Below are 13,885 nucleotides of genomic sequence, written 5' to 3'. Positions count from 1 at the left end.
CTGTGCTCACCTATGTAAAAGGAGTATCTGTCTCTCCAATTTACTTTTATCCAATCCCAGAGATTTCCCCACTTTGATTTCTACCACCCCCTTAATCTTCCACCAATGAATTTCATGTAATCCTCCATCTTTGATTCTATGTACAAAATAAACTGCAAACCACCATTTTGTGGAGCATTTTTTCTATCCATTGAGATTTTGCTTCCTGGCATTTGTTGTCAGTTTGGCTCAAATAAGCTCTTATAAGCTTTCTCTCAGGCTGGATATTTTTGTGTCTACAAAAGGAATAGAGTTTGAGAAAAAATTTCTTTTTTCAACCTATGGTCTCCATTTTTACAAACTAAGTTTATAGACGTTTGGATAGATTTACTGGGTGGAAGACTTGGAGTTGTTACTGTATATAATGCCAAGACATATCAAGTGACTCTAACATTCAGCAATCTGTCATCATCCTAGCTCTCCTAAGAAGGAATGCTGACCTACCACATTTCCCTTTTCAAGTGTGTAAACAGAAACTAACAACAACCCAGGGCCATCTCAGGTGAGAGTTAAGCATGAAAAATTCTGCATGTAACCTTTTTTATCCCCTTCCCTATTGTTCTCTTCACTTCAGATTCCTTTATTCATACTCTCTGTTTATTAGAGAAAGAATGTCATAGGGAAGACAGTTATCAGGACCATCTATGTTTCTGGGCTAGGGAAGAGGGGATTGCATACATAGACTAACAATATTTATTCTTACAGAAAGATCAATTGAAGCCTTCTTGTTTGCATTCTGTGAGGCAAATGTTTATGGTTTTAAGACTCAACTTCCTGATAAAGGAAATGAATGCTGTTTAAGGGAGTAAACAGTGGCAAGAGAGAAAGTCTAGTTTGGAAAGCTTTCTATAGCACATGGCCTTAAGTAAAGAGAAAACCATTACTACACGTGACCCTTACCAGCAAAACATGAGCAGAGTCAGCAAATAACAGAATCAAGTCAATCAAGAGGGAGGTTGGTATAAATGAATACTATTATAGGTCACTTATTAAACAGGACTCAGGACAGAAGTGATTGGTGAAAGCTGGAGTTACAAAGTGAAGTGAAAGTGAGCATATGAGCAAAGTACAAAACTCAAAACTAAAATGGCCAGTTTATGGCTTTGCCACCACTCTTGTCTGTAGTTTTACAGAGACCTTTTTAGAATGATCATGGAATAGCCAACTGTGCTTTTGGATTTGTAAAATCTAGATACAAATCTCACTAAAAACAAGCTTGCTTTCTAGGAGTTTCACTATAATTCTCCTGATCCTTTCTATTCCAATAAATACTGATAAAGACCGTTTTTTTTCCATCTGTAGTGCTAAAAATTAAATATGTTGTAGCAAATATTATAAAGTTATGCAGGCAAGGTTATGGAAAGTGATTCATTTTGCCTGTTGATATCAGTTGTGGGATCAGTTGGACGACTGAGGAGAGCTTGCACAGGACTTCATAAGGAAAGTGATAATAAGCTGAATCTTGAAGGATGAGTGTTCCAGGCAGTAAAGTGAAAGGCAGACATTCTGTCAGAGGGAATAGCAGGGGGAATGAATGGAAATTCATTTGACAGAACATGTTAAGTGGAGAATGGATTTAAGAGGGCTATGACTGTGGATAAGGAGTCTAGTGAGAAAACTATTAAAACAATTCACGCAAAAATGATCAAAGCCTAACCTAAAGTATAGCTAAGTGGCTAGATTCCAGAGATATGTAAAAGATCAAAAGAAGTGGCTGATCGAATTTAAAAGATGATAAGATAGAGGAGAAAAAGAGAAAAAGGAGAGGAGAGAGAAGAGAAAGGAGAGCGAGAGGGATAATTCGTTTACTTGTTTGGCTATCTTGATGCCTGGTGGTATTTACTGTCTTGAGGACATTAAAAGAAGAGAATCAGATTTGGTGAGGATGGTGATCCTATGGTTTGGCTATCTTGATGCCTGGTGGTATTTACTGTCTTGAGGACATTAAAAGAAGAGAATCAGATTTGGTGAGGATGGTGATCCTATGGTTTGGGGCATAACTGTGATGATGTCCAATAGCTATTTGGATGTATATGTCTAATGCGAAGGAGTGAAGGCCAAGTGAAGATTTAGTTATTGTTATTTTATTGTGTGCAAAAAATTCTATGGCCTTGGCCAAACCAAAGTGAAAAGGAGTTTGAGGTAGAATGTAATTTATTCAATATATTTCTGGGGCTTTGTCTCACACACGTTTAGCCTGACTTAATCTTGGGTGTCTGTGTGTTTCTGCTCATACCTTTAAAAAGTAAATGTTGGCAGTATAATATGCTTATTCCCACCATGTACTGTGACTCTCTCAAGCCTCAAATTAATTTATCTTGACCTACGTGATGTATAGTTTCCTGGATGACAGCTTTAATTTACTGTATTTGTTTATATACTGATGAAACGTTCTTATTCTGTATGTCTTCAATACGTGACGTGTATGGAGGTACAGACTGTGTCTGGGGTATCCAGTGGCACCCAGCTTTATTCCTGGCCTATGGCAGACACTCATATATGCTGAATGGCCAGAGGTTTTATTATATGTAACACATAAAATGTACCATGTATAATGATGCCTAGTAAGTAATTATTGGTGATAATGAGTAAGACACGAGACTATGATAATTTTCAGTTTCTTCAAGAGGGAAAAAGAACAAGGAATGGTGAGAAGGATTAAAAAAAAAATTCCAATTGGTCACAGCCAAGTAGAAGCAAAATTTACATTATCCACTCCATTTTTCCCCCAGCACGATAATTATGAGTTCACCAGAATTTTAAGAATGTATGTGAATGTAAAACTACTTTTAAAAAGGTTGGCAATTACTCAGCTATAAAAAGGAATGAAGTACTGATATTTTCTACAACATGGGTAAAATTTCAAAACGTTATGTTAAGTGAAAGAAACCGGACACAAATGTCTATATGATTCCATTTACATGAAATATCCGGAATAGATAAATCAGTACAGACAGAAAGCAGAGTAGTGGTTGTCAGAGGCTGGAGGAAATGGAGAGTGACTGCTTGATGAATATGGGGCTCCCTTTTTGGGGTGACGAAAATGTTCTGGAACTAGGTAGTGTGTGATGGCTGCACAATATTGTAAATGTACTACATATCTTGGAATTGTACACTTTAAAATGATTAAAGTGGTAAATTTGTATTATGTGTATTTTAGCATAATAAAGAGAAGCTGGGTAATAATGCTAACCATGAGTTTACTAGAATGAAATGATAGCATATACAGCATCCATATAGAAAAACAAGCATTTAAAAATATAACCTGAGGTTATAACAGAGTAATCCAACTCTAAATAAAGCATAATTTCCCTATGTGAATTAAATCTGTGCTTGGGAAAGCCTGGCAGGAAACAAGTGCGGATATTCTTGACTTTGATATTTCTAAGCAATAATATTAGTGTGATTATCTGGCACAAGATGGGTGTTTGGAATAGAACCATCGACAAATGGTAAAATGACCCCTAACGCCTAAGGACACAGGATAGAGTAAGACAGAAAGAAAGATGGGGATCAAACTCTGATGAAGAATTTCTGAAGAATGTATGACTATCCAGAATAATGGGGAAGGGTCTTTCTTCTGCTGGTCGGGTGAAGAGACTTTTCTTCTTTCAATAGAATAGTTAACCGTTTGCCAGTAAATATGCTGATTTAACTACCTAATGTTTTGTAGTTGTTAGAAACCAAAGGAAGATATGTATTGTAAGAATCTGATTTTCCTGAGAATGTGTAGAAAAGTCACGCACAGAAAAAGCAAAGGAAGTTTAAGAAGCTTTTCAAATTATGCTGAAAGCAGTGGGTTCACTTCTCAACCCAAAGAAAAGCCAATTTCAAGTAAATCTGGATTCCTTAGATTAGGAAACACTTGTAGATACAAATGTCATGTAAATTGGAAACAGAAGATGGTCATCACAACAATTTCACAAACATATAGAACTACCTTGAACATTTGTTTCAAAGAGAGTTTTAAAAAGTAAAAGTTAAAAAAAAAGTAAGTTGATCTTTCAGTTTTCAGGCTTGACATAATCAGTTTATTAATGATAGTTATCTACCTACTAGTTATCCATTGAATCTGGCCATGTAAGTTTTCATTTTAGACATGATCACAGAAATTTTACATGAAAGAGGGGGTATGTTGGGTGAAATAGCCCATCAATTCATCATTAACAATGAAATTATGTTTATGCACATATCATATACTATTATTTATAGGGCTTAGAAGAAGACATTATACAAGAAAGAAAGAAGTAATATTCAAAATTGGGGAGCTAAAATATTTGCACGTAAAATAATTAGCAAAATAATTAGCAACAGAAGATGATAAAATATTTGTGTTGAATAACTTCGGTAAACAATAAATATAGACTCACAGAAGAGAGAAATATCGATGTTAGAGTAGTCCAGGAGAAAGGGAGTTTGAACTAGATTATAAAAGATAGATAGAATTTATGTAACTAAAGATTATATAATATTGTGAGCAGGCAGAGAACACTGTGAGCAAAGAAATAAGACAAGAAGTATAAGGAGAGAGTTAGCAGATTTCTTTTTTAGCAACTGACATAAACAGAAAGGGCAAAGATATAAGGCAGGATACAGAACATCTTCAACGCAACTGCTAATAAAAAATGACACGGAATAAATTCTACATAGTCTAATTTTGGCTGATGAAGTTGTTCTCATAAAATCCTTCTAAGAATGGAAGAGGGTAAGAATTGGCATAAAGCTTGAGAACATAATGACATTCATCCATCCATCTGACAATTCTTTACTGAATTCCTGCTATATACCAGGAACTTTGTGTTCTAAAAATTGGGCATACATTGATGAAAAAGACAGGCAAGAGTCTTATTATCATTTTGGTGCGGGAAGATAGACAATAAACAACCACCAAACACAAATGTGTAAAAAAAAGTGGTAAGACTATAGATAGCATTAAATGTCATGAAGGAAATCGAGGAATATGAGATAAAGTGATGGATAAAAAGGGTAGTTAGAGAAAGCCTGTCAGGAAGGTAACATTTCAGCTAAGATTTGAGGATGAGAAAATAGCAGCAATAAGAGGAGACAAAGATGATTCTAGAAAGAAGGAACAGAAAGTACAAAGAGCTAGACTTCTTCCATGATCAAAAATATAAGACACTACTAGTAATTATCTTACTGATGCTTATTTTCATTTGAAACTGAGCAGAACCACAGGGAACCCTATTTGAACTTAGAAGCAATTGTGAAATTTGTAGTGATTACCTTATATCCCTCTGCTCCGGGCTCTCCTCTCTCGCCTTGTTCCCCCCTTGGGCCCTACAGAGACCACATGTAAAAACAATCAATTTCACAGCTGGATCGAACTGTTTGTAAGTGCAGATGATACAGTTAGTGTGGAATTTTTTTCCCTAAAAATATAAAACCTACTATATAATCATTTATTTAGTTCCATTAAATAATTTCAAAGGATTGAATCCCAATGACACGAAGAACAATATAAGCATTGAATTATTTAAGAAGAATCTCATGATTTTGCTAGGAGTAATATTGAAGAAACGAAGTCCAGTAAATAATATGAATTTTCAGATGAGTAAAGTATGTTAGACATGATGTTAAAATAACTTGTATTTTTACTTAATGTTAAGATGATTGAAAAAGATTTAAGAAGGACCACTCAGATACCTAATTAATTAGAAAAATTATATTTAATGACCTTTTAAAAGTATCTAAGAGCTAATCCTACTTTATTATTCTCAATCAGGAATTCTATTGTTTATTCTTTATTCTATAAGATTTTAAATTCTTAAGACATATATTAACCTAGTAAAAGCTACACTTACTAATTTTAATCCTTAAGGTAAAAACTAATCTAATAAACTCTCACTTTTAACTTTTCTAATCATTCCTAATATAAATTTTTTGATATGAAAAGCTATTTAAGTTATTAAGTTAAGTTAGACTACTAAAATGCACTTGAAAACTCAGTTATCCCAATACCAGGACCTACTATTTGAAAGAAACTCAAATTGAAATTAATTAGTAAGACCATAAAATTTATTATGAACCATTAACTGATAAATTTTAACTACTTTCTATGTGTAAAGATAACAGACATAATGTAAAGAAAATGATCTCTGACTGTGCTTTAATTATTTAGAATAGTATTGGTTTAAGTTTCACACCTGTCACATGTCTAATAGATAAAAATCACCATTGTTAGGTTAGACTTTTAACATAGTTATTAAACTTCAGTGACATTCTTTGATCTAGGCATACCTGAATCTGAGGAAAACAAACACTATTATACTCCATTTGCCCATATTTTTCCATTTGCTTTTAATTTTTGCATTATTTCCATGTTTTCCCATCTCAGAGGTTAAGAGAGCCTAGAACATATTTGATAAAGAATCTTACATATTCTTACATATTCTTAACATTTCATATAACATATTCTCGTTATATGAAATGGCTTGATTTATACAGAAAAATTGTAGAATCTTTCCTGTCTATTTATAAAACAATGTATAATTTTCAACCATCTCCAAAGAGCCAGATCAAAATACCAGGAGTGACTACATATACTGATTCTTCTTCTTTAAGATTCTTTTATCTTATATGATCATATGAAAAATGGAAAATGTAACCAATTCTATTCATTTCTATGAAGTAAACATTTTTATTTTACCCATTTAACTTACTACAATAGCTACTTTTCAAAAACCATGGTTACAGTTACCTACAAGAGTATCTTAAAAAAGTATTAACTATAATAACTGATTTAGATGAGTCTTGAAATCATTTGGTAACAGTGTATAAACTATTACAAAAAGAATACAGATCAGATTAAAAAAAATACTTTAGAAATAAATCTGAATTTGGTGATTAAAAAAATATCTGTCCTAAAATGTCTACAAGTGTGTAATTTTTTTATAATCTCTGTAAAAAATTGTTACCATGAATTTAATTCTGAGTGTTAGATTTGGAAAATCACTGTACTTGCATTAAACTTGTATATTATGCTAAGGATCTTGACCTGAATATAAACAGTTTTCATATTTAGATTATGTGACTCCAAATACTGCTCTCCTGCAAGATCACTGTTATAAAACTCTTTGAAAAGATGTCACTGATGTGGATCCATTATAGTAATTGCATTTTATCTTAAAACAGCAAAATAATTGTAGAAAAAGACCTACTGGTTCACCTCGAGGCCCAGGTAGTCCCAGAACTGTGCTATCTTCTCCTGGATAACCCTATAATGAAGATAATGATTTATAAAAATTAAATTCATAAAACAATCTATAAAATAGGCAGCCTATTATTTTCTAATATGTTATGAAATATACAATCCGGTTTTATCTTTTTTAAATAGAAAACTTTTACCTACAAAACTTAGCATATGATACTTTACAAACAGTTGCAATTTGTGTATGATTCTCTTTGGAAGTGTCAATCTGCTCTAATTACATAAAAAGCAATTTACTAATGTTTTCAGAGTCAGGTTTCCAACGATATTACAAATCAAGAGGAGTACTGTTGCAGTTATTCTTAACTCATAAAACATTTTACTATAAATGGACCGTCATTCGTTTTTTAATCTAGAGTCTCACAATCTCTTTCAATAATCAATTAATTTTACTTTTACAAAGATTTATAGATTGGAAAATACTTTAACATATATTATTTAACCTCAATCTTGAAACAACCTATGGAAGACATTTTAATGATTTATTGAAATTTTTACCCTTTGTTATTTCTGTTTTTTTTCCCCCCCACATAGCATTTGCAATGTTTCCCAAGTTGAAAAAAGTGCTTCTTTTATTCTTTAAAAGTGTTTCCATGAACACTTTCAGAAAGAACACATGAATATAATGTTTAACTTTAGGATTAAAAAGTCAATATACACACATACCTTTTCTCCTTTAGGTCCTGGCAACCCAGACAGTCCTGGTTGACCTTGGTGGCCCTAACAAAGGACAAGTAAGTAGTTATTCTCCATAACATTTGTACATGCTCTACCTAATACCATCAGGGCCATGCCATTGGATATTACATTGTTTTGAAAGAAAACTAGGATTCACTCTATAGGGGGGTAAGGCGTAAATATGTTAAAAAGGTTTATCAGGGAGATTTCATCTTAATTTGCATATTTGGGATAACATCTTTATATAAATATTTTCATGCACATATACACTTTCTTATTTCCAATTAGAATTGCTTACTCTGTATCCAGGAATTCCTGGTTCTCCATCAGGTCCCATCAATCCTAAATGGCCCTAGAAAACAAAGTAAATATTAGAGAGAAAACAGACAACTGTTTAAATCATTAAAGTTGTATTCCTATTATTTAAAATTTAGCTTGTTTAAAAAGTATGACATTCTACCTAGTCTGAAATGGGAAACAAAAAATAACACCTTAACTTTGGTTTTATTCTTCTACTGAACTACAAAAATACCCCCCCACCACTCTCCCACCCCTAATCCCCACACACAAATATCTCTTCGGTTTACTTCTGGTATAAACCTCTTCAAACATATTAAGAGAAATACTTTCAGTTGTCAGAATCCTACAGGCTTCTAACAAATTCTTGAATGTAGTTTGTGTTTGTTAAAGTTTGTATACACTGAACATTAGAGGGTGAAGCCTCATAATTTTTTATACTGTCACGATGGGATTAGGAGAAGTTTGTACTCATTGATAGTTTTGGATGTTTTGAGGAAGATTGTTTTAGATCTGGTCAAAGTTTTTAAAATGGAAATGGTTGAAAACTTGTGTGCAATAATCACTTTATGATTCCTCTTATCATCAATATTTTATAGATGAGGAAACCACATAAATTAAAGGCTAGTTAGTAAATGTCCCTACTACTGAAAAGATGGCTCCGACAATTAAAAAGCAAAAATAATGATCCAAAAAGTGTCCTATCTTTCATAATACTAAGTAGTTTCGACATCAAATCTCCTTTTTGAGTAAATTAAGGTACAGAATAGGTATGTGACTAGCCAAATATTACACTAACCAGAAATTCTAATCAATGTAATAAGTCAGTATAATAAATAAGAAGTGATATGATTATTTACTTAAAGAACCCATGAGAATCACCTAAATTAATTCAAGTGGGTATAAAGTCAAAATATAAAAATAAATAGATTTCTTACACAGCACCAAAAAGATGTAATGGAAGAAACGATTACATTAAAAATAATAATATCCTTAAGAAATTAACAGTAAACCTAATAAGAAAGGTGCAAAACAGAAATAAAGGCAATAACTAAACTTTATTGAAGGATATATGAGAAGATATGAGTAAATGGAAAGATATGGTGTTTCTCTATTGAAAGAGTCAATATTAAAGGAACTTGATGAGCTGATTCTAAAGTTTACCTGAAAGAGGAAATCACTGTAAGAGTTGAGCTTTTCAGAAAAATGAATATGGAGTATTTGCCCTAACAGATCTCAAAAGATAATGTAATAGCATAATAATCTAAATAATGTGGTACTAACTCAGAAACAGACTAACAGATTGCAAGAAGAAAATAGAGAAAATGGAAACAGACCAACGAATATTTGAGAGTTTAGTATGGTAAGGGTAGCATATCAGAAAAGTGGAAAATTGACTGTTTATTAAATGGTACTGAGACAACTGGCTATCAATTTGAAAAAAAATTAGTCCTTTACAATTAATATCATAGCAAAAAATAAACTCCATATGCTTTAAGAAGTTAAGGGTAAAAATAAAGGTATAAAAGTATTAGAAGGATATAGAAGAATATTTTTATATCTTTTAGATAGTGAAGGCATTTCTAACAAAAAAAATAAAATCTAGAACTATATAAGACAGACAAATTTGACTATGTAATAAAGGCTTCTGTATAGCAAAAGATATCATAAACAATATTAAAAAATAAATGACAGAAAGGGAAATATACTTGTAATATATTTTGCAACATAGTTAATAAACTATATTATTTAAAAATATAAGGAGTTATTGCAAATCAGTAAGAAAAAGACAATAACCTAATAGAAAGCATGTAAAGTGCATATGAACAGACTTCTTCCAGAGGAAAAAAATACAAATGACTTAGCTGCAATCAGGAAACTGTAGGTAGAAAGAAAATGAGACACACCTTTTCATTTACTGGATTGGAAAACATCAAAAGGATTAATATGAAATGAAGTATTGGTAATGGAAGTGGACATCTGAGAAGGTAGTTTGGGAAGATGTGTTGAAATTTAAAAGGAGAATATTCTTTTTAGAGAACATCCGAAGTAGGAGCCTACTCTGAAGGGAAGAAATACTGAAAATGAGCCTGAGGCAAACTTTCCTCAGACAACAGATGGGTTATGCAATGTTCTCCAGAAGGTCTTGATGAAAAGTCTAACATTTGTGACATTTAAGTGGGGACTAGGAAATACACAGGCACTTTGTAAATAAGTTTACGAAACAGTGAGAAGACTAAAATTGGATAATCTCTTAAACATTTTGCATCTCTCAGGTTGTGACTTTCTAAGCAGGTCCAAATATATTAGCAATATAATTTTGCTATTATACGTTCAGAAATATCATGTTATTCTTGTTTCCAATATTATGTAATGTTCATGCAAAACATTAAGTATTATTAGATGCTATGGACATTTATCACAGCTGGTTAGAAAAATAACCTCTAGATAAGCACGTGGGGTCCAAGCATATAAACAAAATCCATTTTCAAGTAAACTTTATTTTCGAAGCAATTTGTGAGCCATGAAAGCTTCATTTTAGACCAATATCAAATCCTGATTTTAAGTGCAAGGCATTTAAACTTTCCTAGTTAGGTTAAGAGTTACAATCTGATATTTTTAAACTTCATTTCATATTTTATTTCCATTTTGAGTTTTTTCCCTTTCCTTTTTCATATCCAGAAACCACTAAACCATTTAAGTACTGTGGAATGCTTACAATTCTCCACATCCCATGGAGGTAGATTATTTTCAATGGAACTATTGCGTTCTCTGTAAAATTAATCAAGGGACGAAGCTTTAAGGACATGGATACATTTTTTTCCATCCACAGTGAACTCAGTTCTGGAGACAAATCAAATACTAACCACAGCACCTCTAGTTCCTCTGGCACCCTTAGGACCACTTTCCCCAATTTGTCCAGGAGCACCTCTGCTTCCAATTTCTCCTGTGGGTCCTATTTGTCCTTTATCACCCTGTCGATGTCATTAATGAGAGAAAAAAGTAAGAAAAAAAATTATGCTTAGATTAACTATATCATAGACCTGAATGACTCCAGTCGATATTCTGTAAGCAAAATTCTATAAACACTAACTTGCTTTAACTTAATAGTACTACAGACTACCACTGACAATAATATATAATATATCGTCACCAGATGGGTTATCTTAAAAATAGAATTAAAGGTAATTTTGGAAAACAAATATTTTGGCCAAACAAGCAGAGATCCTGTGCTCACGTTGCAATAACAATCACCAAGTTTTTTATTTTGAAATGTATGTACGTATATATGTAAGCATGCATACATGCGAGCATGCATATACGTATTTATTGTAATCATGAGACAAAACAGACTCTATTAAGCTTTTTTTCTACAGAGAACTTCAATGCCACAAGTATCTGCTTGATGCAAAAAGGCTCTGGTGTGCAGTTCTGTATGTTGAGGATTATCACTCCATGGTTTGGAGGTTGCCTTTAAAAATATGTGACATTTATATATCACTTTACATCCTCCTGAAAATTAGTTGCCTTCTGTTTACCATTAGGCTGACTGGTCATTCTCTAGCACCAAATTATAGCAGCTTTTAAACATTAAGTGATATAATTCATTTTCAACACATGGGAACAAAGCTGTTCTGTTATTCATATTCAAGTATACACAGAGAAAAACTAAACTGTGGTCATTGTCAACCAGAAATTTTTTAGTATTCATAATAATTCACTGGCTTTTCCAAGGGTGCATGCTGTCGTAAGGACTTGCAGTGTCCCACTCCTAATGTTGATTTTTGGCATAAAATTATTAATGATGAAAAGAGACTTCAATATTCATGAGCAAGAATGGCAACTAAAATTTACCACATTCATATTCTTTGTCTTTTATTATCCCTTATACTGTCCCCAAATTATGTGAAAGATGGAGTAGATATGTATTAGCAAACATGATGAAATCACCAGACTATGGTGTGATTTGAAGTTATAGTAAATATGTTCAGAACTGTTATAGTACAATGGGAAAATCATTTCCATATCTCACCAATACTTGAACAAATTACTGACCCCAGATAAAGATGAATTTTAATTATGGTGTGCTAAAATTTTTACAAATATATCACTTTTTAAGTAAAATACAAAAGAAGCAAATAAAACATATTCTTGGTTTGTGGCTCTTAGACAATATATGGAAAAAAATAAAATCAATCATTAACATTTGTATTTAAAACACACACATTAATAACAAAGTCAGAAATAATTCTAATCTTACTCCTTTCTCTTAAACATTTTACTAAAGTTGTTACTAAATAGCACAAATAGTATAGCATTTTCCTTTTCTTTCTTTTCTCATCTACGGTCTACTAAAAAAATTTTGGCAAGCAGGAGAAGGAAAGGCAAAGATCTTTTTAGAAAATACAAAATGGGAAATTTGCCTTCAAATAATTAAGGTGATAAGTATTAAATATTAATTTATACAAATGTTCTCTTTTAAGGCAAATCTATATTTCTTTATTAGTTTATATCTAGTTCAAATGAAAACATCACAGCATTATGAAGCTTTGGGCACATCAGAAGAAAGAAAACCAGCATAAGAAGATGAAAAAAATTACCTTTTTTCCTGGACGACCTCTTTGTCCTGGAATTCCCACAGTTCCTTCAGGTCCCTGAATATCCAATATAAAAAAGTAAAACAACAACAAAAAAAATTAAACGAAGTACTAGATGGAATGTTTAAATACTTATATCACAGAATCACTGAACACTAAGGGAAAACGAAAGTTACTTTTCTATAATACTATGTTTGTTTAATTATTTCAAAAGACGTCATGATGATTTAATCACAGCTGTTGCTAGTGAGTAAAATTCTCATATATAGAGTAGCCAAGATAGACAAAATTAAACAATTCTTTATTATATGAAGAAAATTACTTTTCTGTATATACATTTTAATTAGCTAGAACATAATTAAAGTAAACCCGAATGCATCCATTTCAGCATTTCTATGAGCTACTGTGTGTTCAACATCTTGTTGAATGTATAGGATTACAAAATATATCTTATCATAGTCATGGAGAATCTGAACATCTCATTGGAGTAGAGGATTAAAGAGATATTCTTTGTTCTATAGGGGAAAAACGAGAAGGAAATACATGAAGAAAAAGGAGGTAGTCATATTAGACTGTTTAAAACAATATTTCATTTTAATCTAGTTTGTTGAGACACAAGCAGACTGTAAGTTCAATATATACATTTTTTTTTTAATAAAAAGTGACTATAGTACTTTAGATGTGTGAATTTGCAGGCTAGCAATGGTTAGGCTTAAATGAGGTCCACAGTAAGCCAGGTTGCAAGTTCTAAAATGGCTAATAATTAATCACAGCATTCCTTGCATCAGTTGGAAATGAAAATGGAAATCTCAAACTTGTGTCCCAAATTTTGGCAAACTGCAAAGACGATGTAGACAAGAAATAAATTGTGGTTTACCACTGTGCTACGTAGACTCTTGATAAATATTTGTTGAACGAATACACAGATACCTACGGAAATGACTCATGCCCCATGCTCCTGAGCAAATGCTCTTCTAACCTCAGAAAATTGCTAAATTTAGAGGCCAGTGTGGTTCAGTTCTATTGCTGTAGTTCTAGCTGCATC

The 13,885-nt window shown here is 32.3% G+C and overlaps 1 protein-coding gene across 10 annotated transcripts in view; it reads right to left on the bottom strand.

Moving 5' to 3' along the window:
* The window catches only part of COL24A1 (collagen type XXIV alpha 1 chain), a 308,048-nt gene that overhangs the window by 69,018 nt on the left and 225,145 nt on the right, over positions 1 to 13,885 (bottom strand). For all 10 annotated transcript variants that reach the window (XM_081056177.1, XM_081056184.1, XM_081056178.1 and 7 more), the window contains 6 exons: positions 12,844 to 12,897; positions 11,110 to 11,217; positions 8,244 to 8,297; positions 7,934 to 7,987; positions 7,218 to 7,274; positions 5,284 to 5,337 (listed from right to left, as the gene is read on the bottom strand). In XM_081056177.1, the coding sequence (XP_080912303.1) occupies positions 5,284 to 5,337; positions 7,218 to 7,274; positions 7,934 to 7,987; positions 8,244 to 8,297; positions 11,110 to 11,217; positions 12,844 to 12,897 (381 nt within the window). The remainder of the gene's footprint in view (positions 1 to 5,283; positions 5,338 to 7,217; positions 7,275 to 7,933; positions 7,988 to 8,243; positions 8,298 to 11,109; positions 11,218 to 12,843; positions 12,898 to 13,885) is intronic.

The sequence above is a fragment of the Rhinolophus hipposideros genome (assembly GCF_964194185.1).
Source record: "Rhinolophus hipposideros genome assembly, chromosome: 8".
NCBI classification, from domain to species: Eukaryota; Metazoa; Chordata; class Mammalia; order Chiroptera; family Rhinolophidae; genus Rhinolophus; species Rhinolophus hipposideros.
This window is presented reverse-complemented; position numbering and strand designations above follow the sequence as displayed.